The sequence below is a fragment of the Leuciscus leuciscus genome (assembly GCF_965113295.1).
Source record: "Leuciscus leuciscus genome assembly, chromosome: 24".
NCBI classification, from domain to species: domain Eukaryota; kingdom Metazoa; phylum Chordata; class Actinopteri; order Cypriniformes; family Leuciscidae; genus Leuciscus; species Leuciscus leuciscus.
Window position 1 is genome coordinate 13764440 of NC_138723.1, and position 24692 is coordinate 13789131.

The 24692-nt window shown below is 35.0% G+C and overlaps 3 protein-coding genes across 6 annotated transcripts; 2 read left to right on the top strand and 1 right to left on the bottom strand.

The window, feature by feature from the left end:
* Positions 1–2289: 2289 nt before the first annotated feature.
* On the bottom strand, positions 2290–7660 carry sfrp1b (secreted frizzled-related protein 1b). The gene is made up of 3 exons (XM_082157597.1): positions 6852–7660; positions 5506–5577; positions 2290–3173 (listed from the first exon to the last, which is right to left on the bottom strand). The coding sequence occupies exons 1-3, from the start codon at positions 7348–7350 to the stop codon at positions 2848–2850; spliced, it is 897 nt and encodes a 298-aa protein (XP_082013723.1). The 5' UTR covers positions 7351–7660; the 3' UTR covers positions 2290–2847.
* A 5008-nt stretch (positions 7661–12668) lies between these two features.
* Positions 12669–18272, top strand: golga7 (golgin A7). Its single transcript, XM_082158343.1, has 6 exons — positions 12669–12759; positions 13582–13704; positions 16056–16208; positions 16298–16399; positions 17162–17218; positions 17343–18272. Exons 1-5 carry the CDS (start codon positions 12751–12753, stop codon positions 17204–17206), a joined length of 432 nt encoding a protein of 143 aa, XP_082014469.1. The 5' UTR covers positions 12669–12750; the 3' UTR covers positions 17207–17218; positions 17343–18272.
* A 976-nt stretch (positions 18273–19248) lies between these two features.
* r3hcc1 (R3H domain and coiled-coil containing 1) lies at positions 19249–24633 on the top strand. 4 transcript variants are annotated; one of them, XM_082158333.1, is made up of 8 exons: positions 19249–19620; positions 19710–19880; positions 20791–20928; positions 21014–21455; positions 22604–22776; positions 22859–22929; positions 23028–23123; positions 23896–24633. In XM_082158333.1, the coding sequence occupies exons 4-8, from the start codon at positions 21084–21086 to the stop codon at positions 23994–23996; spliced, it is 813 nt and encodes a 270-aa protein (XP_082014459.1). In that variant the 5' UTR covers positions 19249–19620; positions 19710–19880; positions 20791–20928; positions 21014–21083; the 3' UTR covers positions 23997–24633. The 4 variants fall into 4 exon arrangements, with proteins under 4 accessions (XP_082014459.1, XP_082014461.1, XP_082014462.1 ...); XM_082158335.1 differs by having other exon boundaries at positions 19274–19372; XM_082158336.1 differs by having other exon boundaries at positions 19278–19382.
* The last annotated feature ends 59 nt before the right edge of the window (positions 24634–24692 follow it).

Here is a 24692-nt window from a genome sequence, read left to right on the forward strand (position 1 = left end):
CAGGTGACTGTGATGGCAACTGTAAAATATCCCAGACCTTCTGCAACCAAGCCTTTGAGCTATGCTTTGGATTATTGTCCTGTTGGAAGGTCCAATGACTCCAAAGCTTCAGCTTCCTCACTGACGGCATGACGTTTTCTCCTATGATTTCCTGAGACTTCAATGAATCCATCTTGCCTTCCACACGCAGCAGGTTTCCAGTGCCAGTGGATGCAAAGCAGCTGCAGAGCATCACCGAGCACCACCAAGCTTAACTGTTCTTTTCAGCAAATGCTTCATTCTTCTTCCTCCACACATCCTGCTGATCCATAGGGCCGATAAGTTCCAGTTTTGTTTCATCGCTCCACAGAGCAGAATCCCAAAACTTCTGTGACTTATTTATATGATTTTGAGCAAATTGGGACCACATTTTTGGGTCAGTAGTGGTGTACATCTTGGAGTTCTGGCATGGAAACCGCATGAGTTTAGTACACGCCTTACTGTGGAAGCTGAAACCTCAGTGCCTGTTGCCACCAAGTCGCTCGAGGGTTTTTCTGAACCTGCCTTCTCAGAAATCTGGTTGCAGGAGTTGATAGTTTAATCATTTTGAGACCACAGAAGTAATTAAAAGTTGCATTTTAAGTTGAATTTGGGGAAACCACTTGAAACATTTGTTGTGTTGAGCTATTTCAATTACTTGTTTGATTTGTTAATAGCAAACAGCTGAAAGTCTGTACATTTGGTCAATAAACCTGATTTGCAATGCGGGTTAAATGATTTTGATTACAATTGATTTATTTATTCACACAATAAATATTGGAAATTTTGAATAGTTTATTTTACTCTTTGGGAAGCCAATTTCCATCCCATAAAAAAGTCATGCAAAAAATATGGCATAGTTATGAGATTAAAAACTTGAAATTATGGCAGTTGAAATTGAGATAAAAAAGTAATAATTATGACATAAAAAGTCAAAATTATGACAAAGACAATCATTGACAAAATTATAAGATAAGTAATAATTATGACATAAAAAGTCAAATGATGAGAAAGGCATAATTATATGCGAAATTATGAGTAAAAAGCTGCAATCTTTGTGAGCTTTCACTCTTTATTTTTCCACACGTAAACATGTCCGTGTAATGCTCTTTAAAAGCAGCACCTGTGTGTTCAGCCTAGAATGATTTCATGGCAGATTCATTGGCATAGGCATGTTGTCAACACCTGCACTATCTGAATCTGATGCTATCTCTGTTGCACACTGGGAATGTAAACAGGTGTAGTGCCAAAGGCAATATGAGACGCACACATTTACATCACTGAGAGTAATGTGCTCTTACACTTACAAGACGTATCCGGTCAACATCTTTCAACAGCTCTGATTTGCCGACATTGAATTTCTTAGAATCCTGCATGGCTCTAATGACATATGCAGTGCTTTACTGAAATAATGTAAACTGAAATCAGATGAATGTAAGTGAGCATTTTGATACCGTTTAAGAGCAGTATGCATCGTTACTGCAAAGTTAGGTTATTTGAAGTCTAGGCCTGTTAGAGCATGATAGTAGATAACAGATCTTACTGCTTCACAGCTCATCAGCAGCAAATAAGGGCTCTTAAACCCTATCAAGGTGATCACTGATTGGCGGGCATTACAACACAGATGTTTTCTCAGGAACTTCCTTGCCACTGTTGCCTTTGGCTTGCTCAGTTGGGGATATTTTGGGGATATTTAATTTAATTTTATCAATCAATAAATTCCTCTTGAAACAAACTTTGTTGTATTATTTTAATTTAATACTGTGAAGCTGCTTTGATACAATCTGTATTGTGAAAAGCGCTATACAAATATACTTGACTTGTTTATTTATAGAAAATCCTCTTAGATCATTTATTATCGTTTATAATTTATAATAAAATCTTTTGTCTTTGACATGGAAATATATAATTAAGTGTCCTCATAAAAAAACAAGAGGGAAAACTCATGCCAGCTTTCATCAGGAGAGCTGGGAGAGAAAAATGTCCAAATCTCTCCCTGCATCCAAAACAAATATCTCTGACTATACAAGATAAACAATTTGGCTGTTTGCTTACACAGGGCACTTGCGGTGTCCAAAATTTCTCTACCCTGATCTCAGTTCGTAGTGATTATGACGCAGTTATTTCACAGCATGTGCTTGTTATAAATCTGGACTACTTGGCAGGTCACAAACGACTGCTACTTGTCTTTTTAATATATTAATAATTTATAACTACTTAAAGCAGTCACTAATGCACAATATCTAAGAAAGAATCCAGTGCAGTCAAATATATTAAAAATATTTTCTGTTTTAATGTTGAATGATTACAGTGCATTGTGCAAGTCCTCAGAAATGCTATACCTTACACTTCATGATTAACTGTGATTGGCATCCTATGCAAGCCAAACAAACTGTCAAAAAAAGTGTCCCTTTATTGTTTAAGGTGCATGTATTATGTATTTTACTAAATAGGCTAGTAATAACTGACAGTTCTGATGAATATTATAAAACATAAACATTATGAACAGATTGTATGAATAGATATTAATCCAACTTGAAAATGTCAAGATATATCGAAATGCAGTGTTTGCAAAAGCAAAACTCAACTGACTTGCAGCATAATGAAATGTAAATAACTGTGAATATTGTTTTGTATTTTGCATTGAATAGAAATGGTCAAGAACATTTTGAATTTGAACTAAATTGCACTTGTTTGCATGTATTCAGACATTTATTGGGCAAACAAACTCTTTTAAAACTGACTAGTTGGATTGGTTTCTTTCCATACTGTAAGGCAAAATGTATTATAATGCTATAATGACTAGATTAGTTACCAAATAATCAAAAATCACTTGAACACTGCCTCATAAGTTGGACATGTATGGCTTTTAAGTTTTTTAAGGGCCTTCTTTAATTCTTTGCTAGATTTGTCCCACTTGTGAATGCCTGTCAAAATATACTGTGTGCCCACCCCACGACCCATGATTAAGTAGTTGCTCCCTAAGTTTTCCAGTTGTTGACACGTACAGTTTGCCCCATTTTTCAGGTAAAGAACAAGCTTCTTAAGTTCCTGCTTTTTCAGAGTTCCAGGCTTCACAGGCTTCCTCTTTTTCTGTAGAATGATTTTTCGGTCCAAGTTCTCTATTTTGACTTCCTTAATCTTCGTCTTGATTGCTACAAAAAGAAAAATGTAGATTTTAGATTTCCACAAGTCATTGCACACCAATGAAGTCATGAATAAATCTAGAAGATTAATGTAATGTCTAAAACACTTATGCAAGTTTAAACCTTTATTTAAAACATTCAAGTACTGATGGAAAATACAAATATTTAAAGTATTTTTGCTTAAGGTCATTGTTGTATTTCTTTGCCATGGAGATGCTGAACACTTGGCTGTTTTTCATCATCTGTTTTCACATTTAAGCCAAGAACTCACTATAGTTTATGTCTTTCAGATGCTATTCTGTGCTAATTATGCAAAGCTGGATGGTGCAATGTGTTGTATCGCAATATCGTTCAGGGTGTGTGAGGATACGATTCTTGACTATGAATCAAATCTAAAATCTAAATCCAACCAAGATCAATAAAGAGATGGCACAATTTCTCCCAAACTTTCCCTGTTAGTAATTTTAAAACTAAATGGGTCTTATTACCGATCCCTGAGGCACTCCTCAAATCACTGGCTATTCAAACACTGCATTATGACGGAATTTGCCCATTCTGAATTTATGTATTTTGGATAAAAAAATGTAGCATTACCAACAACACAGAATATCTAAACATTCTAAACATAATAAAACACATAATCAGGCTAACAGAATCCTTTTAAAGTACTAGTTCTTAAACTCTACAACAGGGGTGTCAAACTCAGCTCCTGTCTTTAAGGATGAAGTCCTTCAGGATTATTTGAAAACTATAGGTTTACAAGTATGTGTTGGAACAGGTTTGGAAATAAACTCTGCAGGACTGTGGCACTCCAGGAGCTGTTGCTCTACAACATCCTCCAGTGAGTTGCAAAATGTTCTTATTCCCTGGAGCTCTATTTTGACAAAATACATCATATGGTGTACTTTCATCAATGAGAATGTACTTTCATCAAACACACTGGTGCGGTTGATGGAAAAATAAAATAGACAGCCAGCGATACAAACTACATCAAGTTTTCCATTGATATCTCTCCAAAAGGTATTAATGTGTTGCAGTTTTACCTTCAACATAAAACAAGCATTCATTTAACACAAGCACACTGCAGAAAAAAAAAAACAGGTAACGTAAAAATGTGCTTGGTTACAAACAACAAAAGTAACTTTTAGGCTCAGTTTCAGATTGGATAGAAATAGCTCCCTGAATAAGGTAACAACTGCACATTTTCATTTTCACATTTTACAGCGTTGAGACACATAGCTTGAAATACAGTCATCCTATAATGACTAGAAAAAAGCCTTTGTTGGGTCGGTGCTTGATAGCTTGCCATAAAAATAAAAGGTCCCATGAAATTCTTGCCAACGGCAAGCTTCCTGTCTTTGACAACATCTCAGACCCTGAAAAAAGAGACTTGCTTGATTCTGACCACATCACTGGTTCTTAGAAACTGCATTTGCAATGGAAGAAGTAGCTCTGCTTTTTATAAATCCAAAATATCTCCATTTGTGGTTGAAATCTAATAATCCACTGTCAAGGATATGTGGTTCGACAAAAAATCTAGACATGAAATATACAAGAAGGTTTAACCATGTCAAGTTGCATTTAAAAACAAAACAACGGGAATGGAATAACAAAAAAAGACCAATTCAGTTGTAAACAATACTGGACACACAATAGTCTCAAGAGAGAAATAGATTTAAGGAGTGCAGATCCAGACAGTAATATAAAAAAAACTTTTTCAGGCAACAATATTATTGGAAACAAATGTGTGGGCTAAAACCCTGGACCTGAACGGAATCACAATGATGGGAATCAGGCGATCGGATTTTGTTCTCTTGAAGTCATTAGGCTCTTGCCAGTAAATGAAGTGTTTTGAAATCACTTACATTAGTAGCAGAATGCTGAAAAGTGTTTGGAGAAAGATTTGGTTTTCAGTGCATGTAAAGATCTATGCCAAAACTCTTCACATCTGAAGTGTATTTCAATATGTTTAAGCCAGATTTCCATGATAGCCTATAAAATACCTCATTTTCAAAAATGTTTTGAACCTATAGTCTTTGACTTTGTAGGTTGTTTCAACCGTAAGAACAGCATGTTGATAGTAGTTAGGAAAAATATACAGCCACATCCACTTTCTCATTTCTCTCTGTCGGTAAAGACAACAGACATTACTTGCATGGTGTTTTTCCTAGTCAAAGGCAATAAATTCATGTTTTAATTATAGCAACTTGACTGGAAAATCTTACTGATTGAGGTTATCATTTAATGTTATTTATCTTGAATGTATTGTATTCAGATTTTTTAAGTAGACTACATAATTACTTTTTTTAAACACTAATACAACACATAAATGATTCTTTACCGAATTCACTGCCACACATGTGTTCCAGAATTGTCTCTGAGTTCATCTCATTTTCACATGGCGGACATACACCTAGAAAAGGAGAAAAAAACGATTAAATCCAAATGCCATATGCAAGCAATAATGCTTGTAAATGTAAAAGTATCATACACCAGAAACCTAACAACATTTAATAATAACATTCTTCGTCATCAATGTGTTATTTTGTTTATATGTTGAGTATAAGTTTGAGAAAAAGTACTATGAGGCTCCAAATGACCAAATAACAAACTGAGAGAAATCAGCCTCTTTGTTTCCATCCATTTAACCTCTTTATCACAGCAGCTTATGATTTTGACACCTCTTAAAAATAGGGATGTATGATATATCAGCCACCATATCGGTATCTGCCGACATTTTTAATGTTATCGTTATCGGCCGATATACAGTAACAAAGCCGATGAATAATGGATTATTTCGTTCAGCTGAGACACTTCAGATGCGCACTGTTGACCCTCATGGTTTTGAATTGCTTGAAATATGATTGGAATCACTTAAAATATGGAAAATACAGTGTGCAGCACAAGTCTGTCATATAGGCTACATAACATTATAATGACAACATTGTTATTTTGTGCTTAAAAAATTACTTTTAATGGTGAGACTTCTTTTTATTTTTTTAATCAGGCTCTCTAAAATTCTATAAAAATTTGGATTTAGATTTATCAGCCAATCAATCGGTTATTGGCTTTAAATAATTATTGTTATCATATCAGCCAAATGTTTTATATATGTAGCGTTTTCATGTTAAGTTTAGTCTATGTTAAATGTAATCTGTGTTAAGTGAGAACTATTACTAAATTCATAAAATCTCATTTTAGAAACTTTATTTGTTTAAAATGCATCACAAACACATCTGCTTTATCAAACCATCAAATCAAACGTTTTGTCGCCTATTGATTCTGTTACAATATATTATTATTACAGAATCAATAGGTGTCAAAACATTATAAATTTACAATTTTTTCAAATGTTAGAATAGTAGTAGAATAAAATAAAAATAAAATAAAATAGTAGCCTATGCTCTATTCATTGGCATCTGTGGTTTCGTGAAGAAAATGTAACATCAATGGAATAATCTTTCCACTCCACAAAAGGTTATTTCTTTATAGTGGTATTATAATAGAGGTCCTTTAGCTTTTTTAAATGTTCTTAAATCATGGTTCTTTTAAAAACTGCTCACTGTAGGTTCTTTGTGGAACCAAAATTGGTTCTTAGATGGCATCACTGCCAAAAAAAAAAAAAAAAAAAAAAAAACGTTTTTACACAAAACACACATACACAAATACGTATATAATACTACACACCTGGGGTTTTGTCCATATCATCGCTGTTTGTGTTATTCATGGCAATGCACACGTCGCCCACGGGAAACTTGTCACATTTGAGCATTTCAGGCCAAGGGAACCCAAACGACTGCATAATAGGGGTACAACTGTCTCTGACAGCCTCGCAAAGCCAGCGGCACGGATATATGGGTCTTTCGAGGCACACGGGGGCGAACAGCGAGCAGAGGAACACTTGCGTGCCGGGGTGACAGGCTTTGTGCACCAGAGGAACCCAGCTGCCCGCTTGCTGCTTCACCTCCGCTATGGTTTCATGCTCCAGCAAATTTGGAAGCAGCATCTGATTGTAACCCACATTAAAACACAACCTCAGGTCCTCGGGAATGTCCATGCACTGTGGGCTTCTGCCGTAATTATCCGATTTCCAGACGTAGTACTCATCGTACTCGGAAGCATTGAGCAAAGGGAGGAAGAGGACTGCAGCGATGAAGACCCACAGCTTGGGGAGAAGGTTCTTCATGGCTCGAGGGAGAAGTAGGCTATAGTATCGATAACTATATCCAGCACCTGCGTTGCACTGTTCAGATTTCAGAAGAATGTATTAGCATTAGTATCTATGCATGAACTGGTTTCTTTGACGTCCTCGTTCTCCTCAGTCCTGATGAGAGTGTCGCGCGCTGCCGTTCGTTTGCCCAGCGCGAGAGCAGTTATGAATGCGAAAGGTGAAACAACCAATAGTAATGCAACCGGCTTGGCATAACGGGAAGATTGCTCAACGTGCCTGACAAATGTTTTTCAGTCAAGAGGAAAATAAATTAGGCTATTTAATTAACCCCTTCACGTCTTAAAACAGACTAACGGAATTAACAAAATTATACAACAGTTAGCTTGTCGTTTTAATGCAATAGCCTAAGCCTACATAGCCAACAGATCACCCTCTTAATACAAGAGGGTGTGTACTATGTCCCAATTCACGAACGAATCGTTCTTTTGAATCGAATCTATACTTGTTCACACGCAGTCTGATCGGTTCTCCAAGGGTCACAGACACAGTCACACAGTGGTCTATCACACTTAAAACACACGAGTCAAACTTTATTCAAATAATTGATTTTGCTTCGTATAGTCTGTTGTGTGAGTGAATCAGGGTTATTAGGTAGGCCTAGTTTTATATTTTTTATTGAAATTAAAATAAAGTTTACTTTAATAAAATAAAATTGTAGCTATGTTACCAGGGTAAATAATGCCTACAACTGAAATCAAAATGAATCAAATCTATACTGTCAGACATGTTTAAAAAAGAAACGATGGCAAAACTGATATCCGAACAGCTACATTTGTTAAAGCGGCTTCGGGTTGAAAAGCTTTTGTGTAACAGATCGACTAATAAAATGAAAGTGAAAATGGCTGTATAATATGGACTGTGTCAGTGGTGCATCTGTACAATGTCTGATCTAATTAAAAAGTTTCACAGCCTGATTTATAACAGTGTTTGTCAAGTTGGTCAAAGCAAGCTGGCTCCTCTGCAAAGACACATTATTTAGAGTTTACAATGAAGCATCTGCGACTTTTGGCTCGGTTTCTGGGACTGGGATGCAGATGCTTTCGAAATGCATTTGCTTTTTATGCTGAATAACTTAAGCCATCTCAAACATCAGTGTGTGCATTTCCTCTATCACATTACTGCAGCTGCATGTACTGGCTTTCATAACCACACAGAGCAGAATTATTTCACAATCTTCATAATGAAGTGACAGTTGAATAAAAACAGACATGCTATTATGGGATGCCAAACTAGTCATCATTTAAGATGTTTTAATTACACCAAAATACATCTATCATTAGGATGTGTTTACCCACATTTTTTCTCTCTAAACTCCACACGAGAAGATCTTTGGTGGTATCAGACCACATATCCCTCCAGTGAGACCACCTGTTGGAAGAATCTCAGAGATTGCAAGGAGAAATAGGAGTCATTCAGAGATTTATGAAAGTCTCCACTCATGACTTGGCAGGAATCTGATATTTTCCTGATATTTTAGACAGCACTCTAGTTAAACATATTTTCTGTTCCCATGACATTGAATTGGTGAAATATAAATAAAGTTGCAGAGCACTGGGAAATGATTGAGGACTGAGTTGTGTTTTTGGTAGTTTGATATAGGCTTACATATAGTTTTGGGCTAACACTTTTGTTCAGAATGGTAGGTGATAAATCCAATTTTAAAACTGTTTGTTCTCCAATTTAGTAAACGCCTGCTCTCTTCACAGCACCGACAGCCGATTATTAAATAATAATTCGAAATAAAAAATAAAATTAATTTTACTTTGAGTTCTTAATATTTTTTATTAAAGGTACACTGTGTAAATTTTGACCCTCTATAGCGTTAAACAACTGCATGCTTTTTGCGGAAGAACGTTGTTTTGGTTGTGCTTTGGATTTTGCATGACTGAATGAATATGACCTTTCTCAATATAATGCTTTACAATGAACTGTTAGAGAGCTACATATGGCAATGTATCTGTTCAGTAAAATAACTTACCTGTTGAGTAATAAAAATGCCATCTCCATGTCGCGTTTACAAGTAACATTTCAAATCCCTAAGATCTCGCCATCTCTAATAAGACAATCCAATGTTGATTCTTGTTTTATTACGAATGTCGTGTTCGCTTTTTGGTTTTGTTTTTTTTACCAGACTCTCCGGTGTTCAGCTTTTTTTTTTTTTTAAACAGGCGATTCCCCAGAGGTTAGAGATTTAACTGCTTCATGCAACATGCAGTTCTCGCTCGTTGTGACAACTAACCTATAAGCCACTCCCACACCATATACACGTGTCAAAGTAGCTGGAGCAACTACACAAGCTATGAGTCGTATTTTTTTTTTGTCCGATTCGAAAACTTGCGTATAAACTACGATGGAAGTTAATCAATCAATTAACCGAATCAATTCCTCTATGTGCATCAAAAAATTAATGTGACTTTGTGCGATGAGACGGCATAACTGGACCAACCAGCGGACCGATCTCGTTGCACTTCTGAAGTTACCTTTCAGAACTCTCTTACACGATTGCGTTCCCAGACAGCAGGCATCCACCTCTGAAAGCAAGATGTGTATTGAAAGCAAGACCGGGTTCATTGCGTTTTGTCCCCACACTCTGAGATTACAAAAATACTAAAATTATTATAGCCTTTAAGTGGCTTCTCCTATTGCAACAACTTCCATTTTACAATGCTTGCTAGAGACACATTTCATGAGACCGGGTTGTCAGTTTGTCAGGAAGTGACGATTTTGTTTTCTTCGACTAACTGGATGAAAACGCTTTATTCATAAATGAAATGTTTTATGTAAATGATAATCTTTTAAATAAACACTTATAATAGGCTTACCGTAGTGAATCAGGGTAAGACAAAAACACGCTTTGAAAGAAGACTTGATGATGTATTATCTCATTTAAATTTGGTTAATTTTAAATAAAAAACATTAGTGTATACCTTTAAAACCAATAACTAAAATTATTTTACCCAGATCAGGGTTATAACTAAAACATAAACATTTTCATTACTTGGAATAAAATAAAATAAACATTAACTGAAATATCATTAAATATATGAAGAGTTCAGATGCAAAAGCCTCTTAAGTGCCATCTGAAATTTTCTTCTAGAACGATCATTTTTATCATGCTCATATATTTAAGTTCAATAATTTCACTTAAATGGCAATGCAAATTACCTATTAATTGTCATTTAAGTGAAATCACTTAACTTAAATATACAAGCTTTATAAAAATGATAATTCTAGAAGAAAATTTCAGATGGCACTTAGACGCTTTTGCATCTGAACTCTTCATATATATATATAATCTTATTTTAATTCAGCTAGTTGTCAAAGCATCACTATCATGGACTTTTGGTTTGAAATTCTTAATTTCCTGTGTTTTGTTCTTGTTTCCCTCTCATTTGTTACTATGGTAGTTCATTATAAGTCCCTCATTTCACTGCCTGAGTTGTTATTATGTATACCTTCTTTTCTGTGGACTTTATTCTCTGAGATCATTTCTCATTTTCATTTAATTTAAGTATTAAAATAACTAAAACTAATAAACTAAAACTTAATAAAAACGATTTAGTCATAAAAAACACAACATGAAAAACTAAAACTAAAATGATAACTAAAATTAAAACAGAAAATATAAAATCGAATTCAAAATATTAACAAAAACTAAAAGATAAATACTCAAATAACACTGACCCTGATTAATTTGATGCATATAATGTAAATGTTGATTTTTGTAACATTATAAAAGCATAAATAAATGAATATTTAAGAACCGATTATTCAATTAATTATACACTGATTAAAGGATTTATGCCGAAATTCAACAGGACAATCACTTGCAATATGCTAGCTTGTCATGATCTAAACTAAAACAGCACTATAGAGGTGCAAGAATTCAAAAACAAAATAAATAGATTCAAAATAGATTTTTTTTTAAATGCACAGTTTAGAGTGTTTACAAATGTTTTTTGAATCTGGTCTCAATTAATTACTGTTCCCTCATTTTAAATTCAGAAAGCTCACGTGAATCGAACGACCTTTTAAACAAACACCTTTGCCTTCCTGATAAACTGCAGATAAAGTGCAATACAGTAAACTTGATAAGATTAAAACATCACATGCGCAACATGCTATTTTGACTAAATATTGTATGATCTGACAAATGGTTTTACAGATCTCACAGACTTTCTAAGGCCACATGCTTTTTTATCAAGTGAGATGATCCAATACTGTCTAAAAGGAACTGAGTGATGGTGAAAAATGGCCCAAGTGTCCCAAGGGAACCTTTAGGAATAAATGATCCTTCTTATGAATCATTTATCATGCAAGGATGACTGAACCACTGCTGTAAAATGAGAGTGATTCTTGGTATTCTCAATCATAAAAACTTTTCTCTGTTGTAAAAGACAGATGGAGACAAGGAAAGAACTGTTTTAGGCATTAATATAGTTTCAACCTAGGTTTAGCGCAGTATCACAAATGCATCTGTGATATAAGTGAGTGTTATCGTGAATTAACATCAGTTCACTTTTAGTGTTTCCTTTTCTTATTAATGAACACAATGTCCTCCTCTCCGAAATGGTCGGAGGTGTCCTAATGCTGGCAAACAAATACAACATTAGATGAGATAACATCTGTTTTACATTTAAATTGTATGCAAAACTAAATTACAAAGACATTATTATTATTTTTAAAGGAGGATTATAGCTGACATTATAGACAAATTATGAGTTTGTTTTTCTGCCACTTAATTTCTGTAACTGTTCATGTCCTTTTATTTTTATTTTCAATAGTCAGATTGCCTAATTATCTTCTCTTATTATCCCTTACATTAAATTTAATTTACCACAGAGACATTACTTCTGTTGGGTTTAACAATTAAATCAAGTAGCCTATTTAAACTTGTATGCTAGGTTGGTTCATGGTTAGGCTATGTATTTAAGGCCTATACTTATTTTTAACAATACTGTCAGAAATCACTTCAGTCTTAGAAATTATAGAATAAAAGCTAAATAAGGTGTTCTATATTCTATATCGTTCTGTTTGTTTACAATTTTATTTGAATCACAAATGTTTCCTAGGCGCCTATATGTGGACCAATTTGAATGAAAACATTTCTTATAAAATGTCGGTGGGCTGGTGATTATTTTGAATTTCAAACGTTCAGACGTGTTATTTAAACAAAAATGCGTTACTTTTTGTACACGAGTAAATAATATTTTTATTGGAAAAAAAATACTTTTGGGGAACTCCCCATTAGTTTGAAGCAGAACTGATGAATAAAGCAAAAGGTTCCTACCGGACTGTATTTTGAGGAGGACAGGAGGTTGAGTAACAGGAAGAGGAGCAGCAGCAGTAGCTACCATGGCGGAGGTATGTGAATAAAAACAACATTTTATTACAATTTCCTCTTGTCCACTAACAAGGATTAACGTCTGAAATAACACGTTATAATAAATATTTTATTATCCTACTAATCGGATAATACATACGTGTCTCTGTAAACCGTGATTATTTGATACGTTAGTGCTTCTCTAGTGGTCGTCAAAGATAATTATATACGTCGACCATTAACTTTCGTAAAATTCAATTCCTCAGTTTCACTGTCATTATACACGTATAAATATAAAACCAGGTGTCGTGTTTCTAGCGAGCTTCGTGTTGTCATCAGATTTCAGTCGTGTTATTTGAATATTTTTGAAGATGGTGCTATAAGGGCGTTGTGTGTGTGGTTTCTGTGTATATGGATATGAGTTCCTGTTTTTAATTGCTCATTAATTGGATAATAATAATAAATGTTATTTTTAGCACCAAATCATCAAATTAGAATGATTTCTGAAGGATCATGTGCCACTGGAGTAATGATGCTAAAAAGTTCAGCTTTGTCATCACAGGAATAAAAAAAAAAAAAAGCAATATAATCAAATAGAAAACTGGAATTGTAATAATACTAAACAATACTATTGTTTTACTGTATTTTTGATCAAATAAACGGAGGCTTGATGAGCATAAGAGACTTCTAGTAGTGTATGTTAAAGATAAAGATGACTTGTTAGGGTGAAAAAAGTTGACCTATATTTACAAATAAAATAGAAATCATATTCTTTTGATATGGAAAAGGTAAGTTTAGTTTTCAGCTTTGGCTGCCAAAATTGTGTGTCTTTAACAATACCCACTCTCTTGTTTTCTCTCCAGACGCACAGCTTGCAGGACCTGCGGCAAGCAGCCGTCGCCTCCAAGGTTTTCGTTCAGAGAGACTACACTTCCGGCACTATCTGCAAGTTTCAGACCAAGTTCCCGGCAGAGCTAGAGAGCAGGGTGTGTAGAGATCCATAGCAAACACAAGGAACCATTAATCTGTATTTACAGAACATGATATCAAATACATCCAAAGCATTGGCAGATTGATTCCGACAGCTGTAATCCACCATCTCCAATCTTCAAATGAGTTGTTTTTGAGGTTTGCCGATGGGCAGTGTAATACTAATGTAGACCGTCTCCTTGTGAGTCTACGTGATTTTAAAAGACCAAATCAACATGCTGTGCAATGAAACTTGTCCACTAGTTTTAGGGGTGGGAATTGGCAAAAATGTGGCGATTCGATAGTATTACGATATTTGGGCCACGATTCAATATTATTGCGATTCTTTATTGCGATACAGCAAGTATTGCGATTCGATTCTGCGGTATATTGCGATTCATGTCCCCCATATTATTCAAAGGCATTACAAAAAATGAGGAAAATAAGACTGATCATCTCATTTCAAATGTCACATTTAATTATGTGAGCATTATCTTCTACATATTAACTGGAGTGCAAAAACTTTTGTCCTTGAACATTCAGGACACAAGACCTTATTACAGGACAGGACGTAATTATTCTCTGTATAGGAGACCTCTCACATGAATGGTGAACTCCCAGCACATAACTTCAAATTATTTAAATACAATAGTGTAACATAAAGCAGACATAATAGAGTAACATAAACCTGAGAATAATCATATAAATGAGTAACTTAGAGCTTCAATCAAATTGAGAAAAATAAACAAAAATGTGTACTGCTAGAGTCCAGTCCTGTTGGCTGCAAGGTCATCAAACAAAATTCATTTTGAAAACCGAAATTTACCCACACTTGTGTTGAAAGAAGACGGAGCGTCGTGTACAACCAGTTGTGATGGTGAAGCCGTTTTCATTTGAATTTGCTGTTGAATGCACAACAACAAAGTACCGCAACAAGCGCCACCTTGTGGATGTAATACACAAATGTAAATTTTCAGAGAAAACCAATGGAGAAAACCCGAAAGTAAAACAGATCATTTTGTAATAAAATTTTGCAATACTTTGCGCTACTGTATCAATATAATTGCGTGTGCAAAATATCGCGATACTGAACAGAATCTATTTATTCCCCCACCACTAACTAGTTTGTCCAGTTATCAATCACATCCACTGCTGAGGCAAAGTCATGTGAATTTTTGTTGTTGTTGTGGTTGTGCATCGAGGATTTATTCGGTAATTAGTTTTGCATCGTAGTTTATGAGCTTGTCATCTTATCGGATAAAAAATGTATCCACCTCCATTGAGTGCATAATCGTTTTATGCACATTTTTCAGAATTTATGCGTATCTTACCGTTTCCCTCCAGCGTTTTTTAAAATGTAATATTATGCGATATCCCAAAATGTACATAAAAAAAAAAAAAATGGATGGATGGAAACATAGCTACTGACAAATACATTAAGTCACTTGTCGCCACCTACTGGTGCAACTATGTAATTGATCTTTATTTGAAGCATCAAGTTGCTTTCAAAGGGTGATTTAGGCCACATCCACACGAAGCCAGAGCTTTCCCTATCCGATATTTTTTTTCCCCCGTTCAAAAAAAAAATTCCGTAAACACGGCGTCGTCTCAAGAAATATCTGCGTACACACGAAACCACTGAAACCGACTCAAAACGATGTAGTATACATGCCAGACCAGTATGTGGCGCTGTAATTCTGCCACAGACATACACTAAAAACGGAGAAGAAGACTTGGAGCTCGCGCATAAACCTTGCACGCTGTATACAACAATAATATTAGGCACAGTAGCTTCTTTTTTTCTTTTTTCTTTTTTAATCAAGAACTTTGTTGAACAGTATGAAAAAAACATAAATGTAGTTGCTGTGACTTAACGGTGTCTGACTAGTTGACACTTGGTGTGATGACATCATCGTTTCACAAAATATACGGATTGGCCGTACACACGAAAACGCAAGGGCGGCGTTTTCAGATTTATCCACCTTGGGACCCGGTTTAAAAAAATAGCGGTTTCATTCTCCGAAAACGCCGGATCCGTGTGGACGAAACACCAATACGATAAAAAATGTATACATATACAACGAAACGCGTCTCCGTGTGGACGGGCCCTTACTCTATTTTGATCGCTACCGTAGACATCAGTGTTTATATCCAAACTTTAAACTTTTATCACAGTACTTCTGTGATAATATGAGTTATTGTAAGACAGAAATAATTATATAGTGAGGTTGAAAAGACTGTTTGTGAAGCTGTTCCCTAACTGACAACTGCTCTCTCAATGCAGATTTGAATGTTCGTCTGTGATTGTACTTCTAGTTCACACCTCTCAGAGAGAGTGAATGCTGATATAATTGTTTTGTTGTCTCAGATTGACAAGCAGCAGTTTGAGGAGACCATGCAGACCCTGAATAATCTCTATGCAGAGGCGGAGAAGCTGGGCGGCAGGTCATATCTGGAGGGCTGTCTGGCCTGCCTCACTGCGTACACCATCTTCCTCTGCATGGAGACCCACTATGAGAAAGTCAGTTGAAAGAGTTGTAGGCTGTAGATATCATCAATATGACTTTGTCGATATGTTATTGTCGATCAACAATATGTTAATTCGTTCAGGTGCTGAAAAAGATTGCCAAGTACATCCAGGAGCAGAATGAGAAGATCTTTGCTCCCCTTGGGCTTCTCCTGACTGACCCCATAGAGAGGGGACTCAGGGTTGTATCCTTTCCTACGTCGAAACATCATGATGGTCGTTCTGTCCCCTGGTGGGATTGTCATTGAATTCTGGTGACATTTACTATTTAGGAACTTGCTCTACCATTCAAATTTTGGGGTCAGTAAGAAATTAATACTTTTATTTTGCAAGGATGCATTAGTTTGATCAAAAGGGACTGCAAAGACTTTTATAATGTTGCAAAAGAATTCTATTTCAAATAAACACTGTTCTATTGAGCTTTCTATTTATCAAGGAATCTTGATAAGAATTATCACAGTTAACTGTTTTCAACATTGATAAAAGAAAATGTGTCTTGAGCAGCAAATCAGCATATTAGAATGATTTCTGAAGGATCATGTGACGATGGCTACTGAAAAAAAAAAATTTATAGAAAAATTATTTTAAACATTAATAATATTTCACAATTTTCCTGTTTTTATTGTATTTTTGATCAAATAAATGGTGAGCATGAGACTTCTCAAAAAAATCTTACTGACCGCAAACTTTTGAACAGTAGTGTACATCAGATAAAGATGTCTTGCTCGATGAAAAGAAATAAGCTTTTTTCCCCCCATGCTCAAGTTTGATACAAATCGTATTTGACATGGAAAACCTTAGTTTAGTCATACGTCTTTGGCTGCTAAAACTGAATATTTCATAGATTTTCTTGTAGATGAGCTGTCAACTTCCATGTCTGTATCGCAGGAAAAAAAACACTTTCAGAGTTTTACAGCACTGTATTTCCTCAACTTGAGTTTTTAAAGGTGGAGATCACTATTTTTGAGGATAGAAGTATTGGTTCAAGATAAAACACACCAAAGGTAAGTCCTTTTTTGACCTGATCTAATATTTTTTCTTTTTGGACTCTGCTATATGATATCCCATTTTTTGGGGAAATGCATTGGTTAATCTTGAAATAATGCAATGTTATATTTCTTCTTGCAGGATCATGTTTGGAACGTGATTATTGGCCCGCTGGACTCAGAACCTGCTTCTCCATCTCTTGATATCACAACCCTATTGCTTTAAATGTAGATAGTATACCTTTATTTTCTGACCATTGAATCATTAATAATATAAAACATGTTTTTTGTTTGTTTTTTGACAGAGGGAGAGACTGCTTATATAATGTATCTTAAACTCTCCATTTCAGCTTTCCCTCAGTTAGCAGCTTTCCAATGTGTTACTTAATCTGAGTTATTTTAAATCTGTTGTGCCATGTCATTTTCTTTTTTTTATTGCAGCATTTGATTTCTCTGAATTCTGTTCCTGTCTCTTGTTTTCTGTATATACTTGTCTTGAATGGGAAGTATAGATTAAGTGCACAATGTTCTCTGTCTCAATACAGTTGCATCTTGATTATTAGGATCGTTTATGACTTTGCATTCTCATAGTAAAAAATTGTTTGAGAAGTCTGATCAAATAAGTGCTTGTTAAAACTGTCAATACATTCATGAAGAAACTTTGGTTATGTGTACATGAAAATTTGAGACTGATATTTACAATTTGTTGTATTTAATGATTTTAAGTAATAATCAGTTTAGTTACTTTATAACATTGTTCAATTCCCCTCTATGAAAATTTTCTTTTTTCTTTTGTAACACTACATTTTACTATATTTACCAATGAACTACTGTACTTTTATTTGGGTCTGCTATATAATCCTTATTAAATACAAATACCAATACCATAAAATCCTTAAAAGGCATGGTTTGCATTTAATATTGCATATCCAGCTTGTATTTCAGACTGCTGTCAGCTCTAACTGTTTCTTGCGTAAATCTTTTTATCAGTGTTGTATCATAGTCTTTTTTGAAAATCTTTTGACACTTATTTAAACTGTGTATCGTACAATAAAGTGTTTTCTTGAACAAATTCCATTGTCTGCAAATATTTCTTTTAAGTTGTATTTATTTTTTATTCAGAGGTACATTCCATGTTAGTTAGCATAACGTAAGGCTTCTCTATTGTGACGTATAGCCGAGTGAAACTGCTTCTCGAACAAGAAGTCTTCTTTTTTTTTTTAAATGTATAAATGTGACCTACTTTCAGTTAAAGAATGCCATGTCATACGCTGCTCAGTACCTCTGTTTGATAACGTTATCATAAACATTGACAATGTTTTTTAATTTCATATGGGAAATACATTATATCAAGAAATCTGTTGTTTTACATACTTATGTGAATTGTGGTCTCAATGTTAGATTTTTGTACATTTAATAATACTCTTAAAATGAATTAGGTCAAACACTCTCTCAAAAATCCAACCTCTGTCCGGAACTTTATTCCACATTGTTTCCTTCAAATAAATTTTTTTTTATTGCTTTGCAATTATAATGTTGGGGGGAAAAAACTGCTAAATTATCTAAATTTCATGTAACATGAAGGCTTTAAAAACAACTGAAATATGTAAGTCTTTTAATCTCTTCCTTTGATATGTGATCTATTCTGATTAGTTATATACCCCTGTTTTGTACTTTTTTTCTTGTTTATTTGTTCTTTACTGTGACTGTAGATTCTTCTTTGTTTATATAATGTTCTCAATTAAAAATTTAAATTAAAAATAAATAAAAACATGAAAAAGTCTTAAGCTGGACTTGATATTGTCCATGGAGAATTGATTGGATGGTTGTGATTTGCTATTGCTATGATGTCATGTGAGTGAAAGGTTGCCCCGCCCTCACGCCAGTAAACACGTCAGCAGGGAAGATATTATTTTCTTTAAAGATTACGAGGGCGCATGAACTTAATAAATCATCTAAAATAATACTGCAATATTTCATTAAAAAAAAGAATTGATTTCATAGTAACTTAAAAAGTAACTCGACTGTGTTTGCACCCCTGACCGCTAGAGGGGACGGTTAGCCCTCACACCGAAAATCTTAATGACGTCAGAGGTGTCAGTTGAATTCAGTGGTGTTACTTTTGCGGCTGTCCTGAGATGTCGTTTTTAACTGGAATTTAATAGTTTAAAGGTCTTAAAGGGTGGCATACTTTTATTTGTTATTAGTCAGTATCGTCTTGAAACGTGTATAATGTCATTGAATGAGACTGGTGTGCTAAGCTAGTTGCTAATGTTTAAATGAGTTTAATTTCGCGGTTAAGATTCACGAACAGATGTTTTATATAATTCTCTTTCCCTAGTACACTTAGGTTTTTTTTGTATTTGACGTACGCTTGAGCCAGCAGCAATAAAATAACGTTTAAAGTGCCTTCATTTTAGGTTTGGTTTGTATAGTTGTATATACCGTGACATGATGTTTGACTTGTACGTTACTGATCCGCTCTTTAATATATTTCTTTTTTCTTAAGTGAAATGAAATCCGGACTGAAAGCATCTAGTCTCTGTGGATAGAGATCGTCCTCCAGCACCCTGGCTCTTCCTTGCGTCAGTGGCTGTTTCCTCCCCAAACAAGAGACTGCGTTTGTCCATACAGTCCTTGAGGAGCTGGACGCGTTCCAGCAGAAAAATGAGCTGAAAAGGTAACTTAACTTCATCACACATCTGAAGAAGGGAATGATATTCGCCAACATTATTAGGAAAGCTGGTCGTTTTAGCAGGGTCCTGGGACATTTTCCCTTGTGAGATTTTATTCTGCGATAGCTTTCCTATAACCCACACGTGCACAAGTTGATTACTACAGTTTTTTTTTTTACTTCAAAGTTCAAACTTAACATTTTCTTCTATTGAAAATGCTTATACAGATATTTTTTTCGTTTCACCAGGATCTTAATGATTTATGTAGTTTTTTTTGTATACCAGAAAGCCAGGTTTTTCTTAATATCAATCGTCTTTAGAACAGAACTCATTTTGCACATAAATTAACTAGCTTGATTTACTAGCTAGCTTGGTCCATAATTCATGAAGGTCCATACTTTAAAGCTCTAGATGTGTACTTGCCCTATTATTAATTATTAATAATTCTTGTAATTGTGGCATTTGTTAACAGATAAGACCATTAATGGCTCCTCATTAGCATGCTTTTAGGCCAATGTACAAGCTATACGCCTAGTTCTTTCTACGAAAAGTAAATACAACATTTTACTAAAATAAAATGTTATTAATTCTTGTAAGGGTGGTCATGAGTATTTTAATAAGCCTTCTAATTTATGTTGGTGCATGTCTCCCTTTTTTTCTCATCAGTCTTAGTTTGTGTTGCTGTTTAAGATGATTGACTTTCTACATAGCGTTGTATGTTAATGGACTACACATTTTATCATCGGTGTAATGATTAGAGTACTTTGTATATCTATCTATATATCTTATCTATCTGTCTGTCTGTCTTTATCTATCTATCTATCTATCTATCTATCTATCTATCTATCTATCTATCTATCGATAGATAGACAGACATCTGCCATATTGTTGTCTTTTAATGTTTCCCAATTGTAGCGTTCTACTCTTCCCGCCTATCCCGAGTCGACTACGCTTCCTGATTCACCAAACCACTGGCAATCTCCCCGACCTCAGCACCTTCTCTGTGGGTGAAGGCTGCGCCCGCAGAGTCGTAGTGTGCTATTCCGACCTCAGGTAAAGCTGCCAATGCCAGCTGACCTAATGTCACGTGACGTGCTCACAGAGATTTGGTGTCTCATCATTGTGGTGCATCTGACAGATTGCCGGAAGAGGATCTTAGATATACGGAGAGCAGTTTCCATGAACGAGCACGTGGTCGGGGCAGGGAAATGGAGGACGAATGCAACAGAAGAAGAGCCAGACGGCCAGAAAAGGCTATTTATGTTCCAGCCGCTAGGAGACATAAGGTGAATCTGGAGGACTCATCTGAGGATTCTAGCTCTGGCGTTGCTAAGGAAGCTCTTGCATCCAATCAGGAGACAGAGGTGGACAGCACTGACCAATCACTGGCCGATCAGCAGTTTGTGCAGCTTTCAAGGTCCGGGCCTTCCCCGTGGCCTCCAGCCTGGGACCAGACTGTGTCTTTCTTCACGTCTTTAACATTGGATGACCAAGCGGATGAATATTGTGCCAAAAACATGGGCCTTCCCACTGATGCGACACTCAAGCTACAGCACTTTGATGAAAGTTTGCTCTCTGAGGTATTGTAACTTAATGGGTCTCTTACACTAATACTTGCTTGGATTATTCATATTTAAATGCACAAATTCTCATGAAAAATGTCCACCTAATTCACAACATGTGCGTACTTGCATGAATTTGTCAGCCCCATTCTAATGTGAGTGCGATCAGGTGTAAATCGGCCCTACTGTATATCCATCAAACCAATTCAAAGTGTAAACGAGTTCAAAAGTTCAAAATAGAAATCTTTTCTTACAATAATCTTTATTATCAGTTTTTTATCAATTTAACACATCCTTGCTGAAGAAAAGCATACATATACCAAACTTTTGAACGGTAGTGTATATTGTTAGAAAAGATTTATATTTTAAACAAATTCTGTTCTTCTTAAATTCATCAAAGAATCCTGAAAAAAGATTCACGGGTTATAAAAAAAACAAAACATTAAGCAGCACAACTGTTTCCAACATTGATAATAAATCAGCATATTAGAATGATTTCTGAAGGATCATGTGTCACTGAAGACTGGCTGATGATAATTCAGCTTTGCATCACATAAATAAATTATATTTTAAAGTATATTCAAATAGAAAACCATTATTTTAAATTGTAATAATATTTCACAATATTACAGTTTTTTTCTGTATTTTTTTATCAAATAAATGCAGGCTTAATGAGCATAAAATATATATTTTTTAAACCATTTGAACAAACTTTTGACCGGTACTGTATGTAAACATTACTTTTCCCAAAATAATAATAAAACAAAAATCTATATATAATCATGTGAGTGTTATAGATCTCCCATTGGCCAGATATGACAGCACTACTGCAACACGCGATATGATGCAGCTTTCTCTCATTGCGGTCTGAAATCAAGCTCATATCTGTTCCTTTCATCGACGTGAAGTCTGTTAAATTTGCATTTAGCGCAGGAATTGAAGATTGGATTTATATTCGTTTTGCGGAGACCCATTTATGTGGCCAAGTGTAGATGGAACCGTTTTAACAAATCAGATAACTATCCGATCAGTAACAACACATGATGTGACCAGGTGTAAACAGGCCCTTTGAGGTTTGTTATTTGCATAAAAACTCCTACCGTAATTACCATCATCTTTATTCTGTTTGTTTTCACACATTTTGTCATTCATTCTGTCTTGGTCAGATCAAAGCCAAACTCAAATACGAGGACATCACCATACTGAACACCTGCAATGATTTCCCCGCCTATACAAACATCTGGCTTGATCCAGAGGAGTTCGGCCACGTCATTGAGATCTACAACTTCCCTCCCTTTTTTAAAACAGACGACCTTCTTGATGCCTTTGCTGATTATAGGTGATATGTTACCCTTATAATGTGAGAGGAATAATAATAATACAAATCCATAAATGTGACACTGGTCTTCTTCTGTTTCCAGTGAAGGAGGGATGAAGATCAAGTGGGTGGATAACACTCATGCTCTCGGTATATTTTCAAGTCAGTCGGCAGGTATTGTTTCATTCGGCAGTATTTTTTCCATTCATGTGTCAAGAATTATCATCCTTTATATTGTTATGTTTGAGTGACACATTTTTGGTTCTTTTCAGCCACACATGCACTCTCTCTCAAGCATCCGATACTGAAAACCCGCGTGCTGCAAGAGGGGAGCCAGAAAGCGAAGTGGAAAGCAGCCAGACGAGCAGGTATGCCACCGAATAAACGGCTTTCAGAAATATGGTGATTTTTATATTAGAAGACATTAGTGTGTCCATGATCAAGAAAAAATAAAATAATCTTTGTACCTTTTTCAAGAAATTTAAATTTTAAGTGGTGAAACACAAAATTGTTCAAAAGTTTGGGGTCGGTATGATTTGTTAAATTGTTTTGGAAGTGTCTTATGCGCACCAAGACCAAGTATTTATTTAATCAAAAATACAAATCAACAGTAATGTTTGAAATATTACTGTTTTCATATTTAATGTAATTTTTTTTCTATTTTAAATTAATATACAGTATGTTAAAATGTAATTTATTCCCGTGATGTCAAAGCTGAATTTTCAGTATCCTTTCTCCAGTCTTCAGTCACATGATCCTTCAGAAATCAGGTTAATATGACGATTTGCAGCTCAAGAAACATTTTCGATTATTATCAATGTTGAATACAGAATAATATTTTTGCGAAAACCATGATACATTTTTTTCAGGATTTTCTGCTTAATAGAAAGTAAAGTTCAAAAGTACTGACATTTTTGGGAAAAAGGCTTTTTTTAAATGAGTTGCATCAGACTTACATTTCATGGTACAAAAAAAAAACCTGTATGAATTTTAATTGGGAAATGAAAAAAATAAGCTCATCATAAAAGATGTGGCTTGTGCTTTTTTTGAACGTGTGGATACAAACATCATGACACTGATCTGCATAATGAGCATGATTATAGTATTACTATGAAGTATGATGATGTTGTGTCCCCTTAGAGTTCGTTCAGCCGGTGAAGGAAAGGCCCCGGACGGACACAGAGGTGGCTCGCAGGATGGTGACCAGAGCGCTGGGGTTGAGCAGAAGCTTGAAGAAATGACCCCGCTTTATTTTAGCATGAAAACACATGAAATATGTTGTCTCCCAAGTTTCCAGTTTTGTTTATTTATTTTTTTGAGTTCTCTACTATTTTAGGGAAATAGTTCAATGATCATTTGATTATTTTCCTCAGTGTTTTTCCCCAAATTACTTTTCTTTTCTTTTCTTTTTTTGCAGGAAACAGCCTTGTTTGCTTTCTCTTGCTCTGTTTCTCCATACTAACAAGTCTGGCATCTTTTAGCATCAAGTCCAGGCTTAACAAATATATTATTTTTTCCCAGTTTAAATCGTGTTTTAATTACCAATAGGCTCTTTTGCTCATTTTGAAGCAAGTAGTGAAATGCTGTTGCTGTTTAGGGTGAGTTGAATGTGACAGAGGATAATTATCAGTGTTTTGATTGGATTTCCTGAAAATATTGAATCTAATGGTTAAATAACATCCAAACAGACAGTTATCATTAGAAATTCATGCTGTGTATCAATAATTCTGTTTTTACATGTTATTTTGTTTCTACATTTACTATATTTGTCTTGTTTGTCAAAGTTGAAAATTATTTCTGCATTATGATGTTTTAAAATCATTTGATACTTCAACCTGTTTTTTACATATTGATTAAATGTTTGTTGTTGCAGTTTTTGATTGGTGTCAAGTCTTTAATTGTTTCCACATATTTTAGCACTGAAAATACATGGTTAA

Coding starts and splice junctions, on each gene's coding strand:
- sfrp1b (XM_082157597.1), bottom strand. CDS start 7,350: ATGAAGAACCTTCTCCCCAAGCTGTGGGTCTTCATCGCTGCAGTCCTC. Junction 5,578..6,851: donor TGATATGGACAAAACCCCAG/GTGTGTAGTATT, acceptor CTCCTTTTCTAG/GTGTATGTCCGCCATGTGAA. Junction 3,174..5,505: donor CATGTGTGGCAGTGAATTCG/GTAAAGAATCAT, acceptor TTCTTTTTGTAG/CAATCAAGACGAAGATTAAG.
- golga7 (XM_082158343.1), top strand. Junction 16,209..16,297: donor TGGAGACCCACTATGAGAAA/GTCAGTTGAAAG, acceptor TAATTCGTTCAG/GTGCTGAAAAAGATTGCCAA. Junction 16,400..17,161: donor TAGAGAGGGGACTCAGGGTT/GTATCCTTTCCT, acceptor GAGTTTTTAAAG/GTGGAGATCACTATTTTTGA.
- r3hcc1 (XM_082158333.1), top strand. CDS start 21,084: ATGGAGGACGAATGCAACAGAAGAAGAGCCAGACGGCCAGAAAAGGCT. Junction 22,777..22,858: donor GATGCCTTTGCTGATTATAG/GTGATATGTTAC, acceptor TTCTGTTTCCAG/TGAAGGAGGGATGAAGATCA. Junction 23,124..23,895: donor GAAAGCAGCCAGACGAGCAG/GTATGCCACCGA, acceptor GTGTCCCCTTAG/AGTTCGTTCAGCCGGTGAAG.